We start from the raw sequence: 8,927 nt of genomic DNA, 5'->3' as shown, positions 1-8,927 counted from the left end.
TTTTTATAACCCGTATCGTGAGGACTAATTTACATTTTTACACAATTAAACGCAACACAAAGAAGTAACTTAGTCATCAAAAGAAGTCTTATAATAATATTAACTAGATCTATATAAAACTTTTACATTAAAAAACTCCGCTGTTGTTATCAACACTCAGAAGTAAACTTTACCTCAGCTTCTCTGCGCGCGCCTGCCACACTCGTCCCCGGCCTAAATTCCCGCGGATTACATTGGTTAATCCGCGTGCACGCTCTGCGCAGCACAGTACGGGACAGCGCTCGCGCGTCAGGGAGACTCTGTAAGTACAGATATTTTGTAGGTAAACAAAATCCTGTATTTTTTAAATGACAAACAATACAACTCTATTGATTCAATGTTTAATCGCGTTTATTTCACGAGCTCTTACTGTAGTCAGTGTTTCCTGTGTAATCTATAGTTGGCTATTTGTTGTAGAATATTTAGGTAAGTCTTAAATCCAGTCTAACTCAAACTACCACTGATTACTACCATTGTTATTAGACATGATACAATGCATTAATTTATTTACATTAGCATTAACTTTATGTACCTATTTTATTAAGATGCCTCAGTAGTTTTGGTCATGTGTGATGGTAATTTTATGGTATTTTTAAATGCAATACCTTGGTGTGAATATGTTTTTAATCAAAATATGATTTTTATTCATCAGCCAATGCCATTTTTAATATTTGGCTCTATTGTAATAGTATATCAGAGCACCATGATAGTACCTTTTGATTATGAAGATGAAACTAAATTTAACGGGTAACATAGACTTCTGTATACTGTAAGCATGTGTTGTGGGTTCAGAGTGGGTCAGTGGGGTTAATCTGGACCCATGAGTCTCCAGTCAGACAGGTGTAAGGAGTTTATAATATTAGGGGTACCATATGTTCACCTGACGGTATACAGACTGACTGTCTTACCAGGTCTACAGACGAGAAACACTCGACTTGTGACGCATTTCTCCCCTAAACCAGGTAAACACCGTCTCTACTTTTGCAAAACAATAACAACATTTTACATCTCAAAACTAATTTAAAGGGATAGTTCACAGAAAACTGGATAAACCCTCAAGGTTATCCAAACCTGTATACATTTTTTTCTTCTAAACACAGGTTAGGATATTTAAAAAAAATATCAGGGGCACCATTCACTTCTATAATATTATTAATTATTAATATAATGAATTCTAATTATGGAAGTCAATGGTGCCCCAGATCTGCTTGGTTCCAAAAAAAAAAAAAATCTTCCTTTGTATTTGGGTCCACAGTTTTCATTTTTGGGTGAACGGTCCCTTTAATCTTTATTTACGGCATGTAGGATGTCAGCAGGAGCGGAGGGCGGGGCTGAGGCCGCCAAAGAGGTGCGGCCTACACAGCCACGCCCATTATCACATGACCGGGTCACACTAGTGGTTGATGGGACTCATTTTGTGGTAGATCCTGCAGTATTCACCGCTTACCCGGATACAGTGTTGGGAAGGTACTGAACACATCCTATACAGATCAAATTATAAACACATAATTTCACTGAAATAAACTGGTTGTGTATTTTTCAGAATGTTCGGTCGAGCGCGTCAGCACAGCTTCACACGACCCAACTCTAAAGGTGAATACGAGATCGCAGAGGGTATCGGTGCAAACATCTTCAGAGTCATTCTGGTGCGTTTACGAACAGATTTCTTTCTTTGTATTAATTTGTGTAACGTATTAAAGTATAATTTAAACTCTCGCTCAGGATTATTATCGGGTCGGTGTGCTGCAGTGTCCCGAGGGCGTATCTGTGGCCGAACTTCGTGAAGCCTGCGATTATCTGTGTATCAACTTTGATTACAACACCGTCAGATGCCGAGACCTCAGTGAGTCTTACAGTAAAAAAAACGTTCACGTAGGTAAAAAAATTGCGCTGTCAAACTCACTAAGTTTTTCATCCAATCAGGTGCTCTGCTGCATGAGCTGTCCAATGACGGTGCTCGCCGTCAATTCGAGGCGTTCCTGGAAGAGCATCTGGTTCCAGCGATGGTATCAAGCGCTCAGGAGGGCGAGAGAGAGTGTCGTATCGTGGTTCTCATGGATGATGATACCGTAGACTGGGATCGTGACAATCCTCCACCAATGGGAGAGGAAAATTCCCAGAGTGAGCGCTGTACACACACTGAAAGCTGTGAAGAAATAGACACAGAGTTTTTGTATTTCTGACATGGTTTCCTATGTTTGTAGTCTTATACAGCACCAAACTCTTCCGTTTCTTCAAGTTCATCGAGAACAGAGATGTAGCAAAAGCTCTGCTGAAGGAGCGAGGCCTTAAAAACATACGGATCGGCATCGAGGGTAAACGCACAAACATTAAAACACTTAAAACACCGTGTGTCACAGAGTCTTACTGAACCCTCCTCTCTCGTGTCTCAGGTTACCCCACCTGCAAGGAGAAAGTGAAGCGGCGTTCGGGTGGAAAGTCGGAGGTCATCTACAGCTACGTCCAGCGACCGTTCATCCAGCTGTCCTGGGAAAAAGAGGAAGGAAAAAGCAGACACGTGGATTTCCAGTGCGTACGCAGCAGGAGCGTTCCAAACCTCATCACTGCCGTGGGGGAGGGGCCTACTTGGCCTGGGGCCACGCCCACTCCACAGGTGGATGAGTTGGATCGCCTGAATGGTCCGCCCCTTGAGGTGCTTCAGCAGTGACTGAAGTATGCATTCTGATCCGAGTAAACTGAAGCATTGGACAAAATTCTGAGTATTCATTTATTTATATTTGCATATGAAAAGTGATGTGAACATTAAATTGTGTTAAAGGGGACATATCTTAAAAATATAAAAGTGCTATAATTGGGTCTCCAGTGGTTCTATCAATCAAGAAAATGTGAAAAAGATCAACACAGTTACTTAGATTTGGTAAACCATTCTCTGCAAGCATGTAAAAAACAGGTAATTGAAATTTTGCTCCCCTTGTGATGTCAGAAGGGGATCTTATTATAATAACACCGCCCCTTTATCTGCACTATCCACAGCACTGACATTTAGTGCAGAGAGAGAAAATAATTGACATCACAATTGAGTTTCAATTTCAACAAACCACCATTATGGTGATCAGTGTTTGCAGTATCAGCTCATTTACATTTTAGAGGACACACCCAAAATCGCCAAAATTTGTGCTCACACCTACAAAGTGTTAATTTGTGTGTGTGTTATAATAAATTTTATTTTATATAATATTATAAAGTGTTATAATAAATGATCTATATGGTATTTTCAGCTAAAACTTCACATACATACTCTGGGGACACCAAAGATTAATTTTACATCTTAAAAAAGTCTGGAAAAAACTGTGAAACGTCCCCTTTAAATGGAGCTGTGAATACATTCATTGTGCGGAAACATGAAGTTTTTTATTTTGAATTTTGTAACGCACTATTACGATTTTATTTTATGTGTAAATTGCTTTGGATAAATAAAATTTAAAATATGACAGTCTCTTTTATAAGTAGCTTTTTATCTTTAGTAAATAAATGACACTGGAAAATAGCATGTCCATTTTATTACATGTTGATAAACATTTGACCAAAATCTTCATTCATGAAGAAATGATGCTAATACTGAAGTAATGTTTATCTGCCCCAGTCAAACATCATTCATCTAAACTACAGCTCATATCTGTATAAAAATATCTCTTAATGATCCAGCACTGAATGTTGGCCAGCAAAGATATAAAAACATTTGGAAAATGTTTCAAGAATCCATCAGGACGCAACCCTTACATTCAAGATATTTTACAGCTCATGCTTTATAAATTGTACCGATATAACATGTTTATAAAGTGAATGTTTGGCAGATCTACAGCACTGTACCCTTGTGACCGTCTCTGATTGTAACTTTGAAAGTCAAATCAGAGTCAAATTTGGTCACAAACTTGCATACCAATAAAAGCTTAAAAACAAAGAAGATTAAAAGGCACAAACACATGCAAAAAAAACAATATAACATCCATGTAGTATGAACACGGATCAAAAACACTTGCGTTGCATTCATGGGATTTCACCCATAATTTGTCAATAAAATATAGAGGCTCAATAAAAAAATGCACGATAAAGTTATCTGTCAAGATATAAAGTTATAAGGCACAAAATATATATATATATATAAATATATAAAAGCAGACATGAAATGTTTATAGAGCTCAAAAAAGAGAAATGTTTTGGTGTTTTGGATCTATTCTAAAGCATCTCACCACAAATCTACATTCTAACCATAATGGAGGAAAATGAAACGCTTATCCAGCAGTGCAAAAATGTTTCTCTAAGGCCCAGAGCGACAGCTGGGAGATGACCAGACTCAGATAAAAATGTTTTCTTTGGTATGGCCGAGACAGAAGCGAGCATTACTACAAAACAATAAAATGAGAAAAATCCTCTGATATCAAACGGTGTGATGGATTTCATCTGTGCAGAAACAGATAGAGATGAAGATCTGTTCATCGTTTCCCAGTCTTCATGTATGATGGAATCGCTCCTCTGGCTGTCAAACCTTCAAAGCGTTTATAGGTGTAGTTAACAAAAACCCAGTCTTTGTTTTTATAATCAGACTCAGGATGATTGGTGGCCACCGGTGAACCTGAACACAAGAACAACAACAATTATAACATTAAATGTAAAGCATACTACTAATACGACTTAAGTATGCATACTATGCACAAGATGCTACATATAGATAATTTATTATGAAGTATGCTAGTGTCTCACTTGTTGGCTGTAGGATATCAGACTCTGGAAACTCGTCAAAGTTTGATGTGTCATCAATGCTTTTGATTTCAATAGGGATGGCAGCAGGTCTCTCTCTGTAAAGAACCATCATCAGACCATTAAACCATCTCGATAATAAAGCTGTGAATTGGCGATGCAAAACAAGCAAACTGTTTGGAGAATTTGTCCCACCTGATGTGATCGTAGTCCACCCCTTCAAAGAAAGCGTTTCTCTTGATCTCCTCCACGCCGGCGGCTCCGATGCGATGATCGGCTTCGCAGCAGAACCTGAGGATGAGTTCTTTAGCTCGCTCTGAGATCGGTACCTCGGGAGGAAACACCAGTGTCTCCTTCCAGCTCATCACCTTTTTGTAAGTCTCCTGAGGAGTTTCTGAGCAGAACGGAGGATAACCTGCCGAGAGACGACAAAGATGTCAATCTGAACATTACTGACATTTATCTTCTTGTGTTGCATTTTGCCTCGTACCGATCAACATCTCGTACATAATGACGCCGAGGCTCCACCAATCACAGAGTTTATTATAGCCGGTCTGCATGAAGACCTCAGGTGCAATGTAGTCTGGCGTTCCCACGGTGGAGAAGGCCTAAAAGAGGCGGGGCAACAGTAATGCATCACTTCCTGTGACTTATAAATGACTGATGAAGCTCTTATAATCACTCACCAGCTGTCTCCTGTTTCTCTTCCAGGTCTCCGCTTTTCTCTTTGAGTTCATATGTTGGAACGCTGAGAGGAAAATGTGTTACTATAACATAGAATTTTAAGGTAAATGTGTTGTCATGACAACGAATGCATCACTCACTCAGGTCATTGGATTGGCTGTGACTTAGGTTCCGGTAGAATTCGGTCCGATGAGCTTTTTTGAGTCCCGTGCACAAACCAAAATCAGACAGCTTGACATGACCCTGAAAACACGCATACATACACAAGCTGTGATGAAACACCTCACAGCCAATCAAAGCACTCGCTGAGACAAAGGATGAACAAAAGCAGAAGAGAGCGTAGGAAGTGGCCATTGAGTCACTTCTTGTTTGTATGACATAATCACTTCAGTTGTAAATGACAGCGTGTATTTATGTGTGTGACCTTTGAGTCCAACAGGACGTTGTCTGGTTTGATGTCTCGGTGTATGAAGCCCATCTGATGGATGGAATCTATAGCCAGAACGGTCTCAGCCACATAAAACTGTGTCTCCTCTTCAGTCAGGGTGTCTTTCTTCATCAGCAAAGTCATCATGTCACCTGCAGACATCACAACATCTCATTAGCATCAATGGATGTCCTGAACATCACAAAACATCTCATGAGCACCAGCAGACATCCAGAACATCTCACATCATCTCATGTGCAGCAGAATATGTCCTGAACATCTCATGAGCACCAGTAGATGTCCCAAACATCTCACAACATTTCATGTGCACCAGCAGACATCCCAAACCTCACACAACATCTCATGAGCATCAACGGACATCCTGAACATCACACAACATCTCATGAGCAGCAGAAGATGTCCTGAACATATCATGAGCAGCAGAAGATGTCCTGAACATATCATGAGCAGCAGAAGATGTCCTGAACATCTCATGTGCAGCAGAAGATGTCCTGAACATCTCATGAGCAGCAGAAGATGTCCTGAACATCTCATGAGCAGCAGAAGATGTCCTGAACATCTCATGAGCAGCAGAAGATGTCCTGAACATCTCATGAGCAGCAGATGTCCTGAACATCTCATGAGCAGCAGAAGATGTCCTGAACATCTCATGAGCAGCAGAAGATGTCCTGAACATCTCATGAGCAGCATATATCATCCCAAATATCTCACAACATTTCATGTGCACCAGCAGACATCCCAAACATCACACAACATCTCATGAGCATCAACGGACGTCCTGAACATCTCACAACTTCTCATGAGCACCAGCAGACTTCTTAAACATCTCATGGGCATCAATGGACATCCCAAACATCTCACAACATCTCATGAGCACCAGTAGATGTACTGAACATCTCACATACCACATCACACTGTCTCACCTCCAGGCAGAAACTCCATCAGTAAATAGAGATTCATTTTATCCTGAAAGCTGTAGAACATTTTCACCACCCACAAGCTGTCTGCCTGCACCAGGATGTCTCGCTCTGCACGGATGTGGCCCACCTGACAGACAGACAGATTTATTTACATCATTTGATAATAAAAATGGTTATGAGATGTTGGTGGTGTTTAATAAAATCACCTGCTCCTTCTGCAGCATGTCGGCTTTACGAAGAATCTTCATGGCGTAAACGTGGCCTGTGTCCTTCTTCTGGACCAAACGTACCTGAAGACATCAGAAACGCGTTTATATTGTCTTCAACTATCATTTCTGTACCTTCTACTTTCTAAGGTTTGATAGTTTCAATAAAATGTTCTTCAGCAGTAATAAAACCGAAACTGGTCACCTCTCCGAACGCTCCTCGTCCAATCACCTTCAGAGATTCAAAGTCATCCAAACCCAGTCTAGTTCTCTTTAGTCTGAGAAACTCTGTCTCTTTACGAGCGTGTTGTGAACGTCGCATGCGTTTCTGAAACACAACAAATACATCACTCACCCACACAGATCTCCATATATACTCTACATACTGTAAATCCCCTGTGTGTCACCTCTTCATCAGGCAGTCCTTCTTCATCCATAACCTTCTCCAGCTTTTGTTGCCTGTATAGAGAATAGTGTTTGTGAGCGTTCACATTCATTAACACTGAATTCAGTTCAGAATCCAGATTGAATCCACTGTGATTACCTCATCTCTCTCTCTTCATGCTGGGCTATGAGGTTACTGTAGAAGTTCTCCAGCGTGACCTTGGCCATGGTCACTCGCTCCTTAGTGTGATTACTCATTAATGAGCTGGAGGCGTGGCCTCGGGTCGCCATAGTTACCCACACAGTACCAAAACAGCTATGGGGTGAAGATATTCTGTATAATGACACAAATGTTCAACACATTATTAGGCTTTAGTAATAATGAGAATTTAGATTAACACACAACAGGATTTCCTTTGCACACAAATAACAAAGACGAGCTTTCACAACTATAATGTTACTGTTTAACCAACAAGAGTGACACATCAACAGAATATAAAAGACTGACAAAAGAAAAAGAAACGCATTTTACTAAATGGTGACATTTTCTTCATTTCATTGAAATTACTCACATCATGCTGTGGAACATAATCATCATAATTTTACATTTGTTAAACCAAACTTTTAATTGTAAACTGCTGTCTCACACAATGTAGTCAGCATCACAATTGTTAGTACACAATTCGTGTATGGACACATGTGATATATGATACGCAAATACAGAACATGTAATTATGGAACAAGAGATGCGGGGCGGGGCTACGATGTGACGTCAGCAGCAAGCGTTCCACTACTCAACGCATCAAACTTTACATTTAAACTAAATAAAGATCGAAAAACCCCGAACAAATACCTGATATAGAGACTCTCAGCGACTTTCTGTGACTTTTATTGGACGAGATTCCGCGCAATTCTCTTTCTCTTGGCAAACACGCATGAAGGGACATCCAAAACAAGAAAGAAAAGAAAAACTGGAGACTGTTCGGAGTTTCACGTGCAGACTGATCGATAACACAAGAAAACAGCGTGTATGTGTTTAAAGTTCTCGGTGTTGAATTCTAGCATCAACAAATGAAGAATCTCTCTGTTAAACTTCTGTCTTTTCTCACTGATGACGAGTAGAAATGAAATAAAACGCTCCACCCATAAAGAGAGAGAGAGGGGGGAGTAGGAGAGAAAGAGAGAGAGAGTTATTTTAAAATGTGGTATTGTTTTAGCTTGTATGTTTTATGTAAAAGTATCTAATATTACCCATTCAATTTAATTAATCTACACATTTTATTGTAGGTTACACATATTATTTATCCTCTATATACATGTATATTTAAAAAAATTATAATACATAAATCTATAGAAACAATATACATAAAACATATACATACATGCATACAAAATATATTCAATATCATTTATATAGCCTAATCCAGGTGTGCGGCAACAGTTTGAATAAACGTACAGATTTATTTTAATTAATGAAATTAATAAAATTAAATTAATCACAAAGCAACAAATGTATAGATTATGTTA

At 39.5% G+C, this 8,927-nt stretch overlaps 2 protein-coding genes across 2 annotated transcripts; one reads left to right on the top strand and one right to left on the bottom strand.

Annotated features, from left to right (window-relative positions):
• Window positions 1-50: 50 nt before the first annotated feature.
• kctd20 (potassium channel tetramerization domain containing 20) lies at window positions 51-3,446 on the top strand. Its single transcript, XM_065243486.2, has 8 exons — window positions 51-301; window positions 951-1,001; window positions 1,345-1,506; window positions 1,583-1,685; window positions 1,762-1,882; window positions 1,963-2,160; window positions 2,244-2,354; window positions 2,433-3,446. The coding sequence occupies exons 3-8, from the start codon at window positions 1,346-1,348 to the stop codon at window positions 2,705-2,707; spliced, it is 969 nt and encodes a 322-aa protein (XP_065099558.1). The 5' UTR covers window positions 51-301; window positions 951-1,001; window position 1,345; the 3' UTR covers window positions 2,708-3,446.
• A 99-nt stretch (window positions 3,447-3,545) lies between these two features.
• stk38b (serine/threonine kinase 38b) lies at window positions 3,546-8,532 on the bottom strand. Its single transcript, XM_065243176.2, has 13 exons — window positions 8,254-8,532; window positions 7,561-7,734; window positions 7,424-7,475; window positions 7,222-7,344; window positions 7,017-7,100; window positions 6,814-6,937; window positions 5,867-6,021; window positions 5,583-5,685; window positions 5,445-5,506; window positions 5,249-5,366; window positions 4,954-5,173; window positions 4,762-4,856; window positions 3,546-4,633 (listed from the first exon to the last, which is right to left on the bottom strand). Exons 2-13 carry the CDS (start codon window positions 7,689-7,691, stop codon window positions 4,494-4,496), a joined length of 1,407 nt encoding a protein of 468 aa, XP_065099248.1. The 5' UTR covers window positions 7,692-7,734; window positions 8,254-8,532; the 3' UTR covers window positions 3,546-4,493.
• Window positions 8,533-8,927: the final 395 nt, after the last annotated feature.

This window comes from Paramisgurnus dabryanus, chromosome 24, assembly GCF_030506205.2.
Source record: "Paramisgurnus dabryanus chromosome 24, PD_genome_1.1, whole genome shotgun sequence".
Lineage (NCBI taxonomy): Eukaryota > Metazoa > Chordata > Actinopteri > Cypriniformes > Cobitidae > Paramisgurnus > Paramisgurnus dabryanus.
The sequence above is the reverse complement of the archived record's forward strand: the minus strand, read 5'-3'. Positions and strand labels throughout refer to the sequence as shown.

Excerpts from the sequence above, each read along its gene's own strand:
- kctd20 (XM_065243486.2), top strand. The coding sequence starts at position 1,346 with ATGTCAGCAGGAGCGGAGGGCGGGGCTGAGGCCGCCAAAGAGGTGCGG. Across the intron at positions 1,686-1,761 it reads ACATCTTCAGAGTCATTCTG|GATTATTATCGGGTCGGTGT; the intron begins GTGCGTTTACGA and ends ACTCTCGCTCAG. Across the intron at positions 2,355-2,432 it reads CATACGGATCGGCATCGAGG|GTTACCCCACCTGCAAGGAG; the intron begins GTAAACGCACAA and ends CTCGTGTCTCAG.
- stk38b (XM_065243176.2), bottom strand. The coding sequence starts at position 7,691 with ATGGCGACCCGAGGCCACGCCTCCAGCTCATTAATGAGTAATCACACT. Across the intron at positions 7,476-7,560 it reads CATGAAGAGAGAGAGATGAG|GCAACAAAAGCTGGAGAAGG; the intron begins GTAATCACAGTG and ends TTCTCTATACAG. Across the intron at positions 7,345-7,423 it reads AAGGACTGCCTGATGAAGAG|AAACGCATGCGACGTTCACA; the intron begins GTGACACACAGG and ends GTTGTGTTTCAG.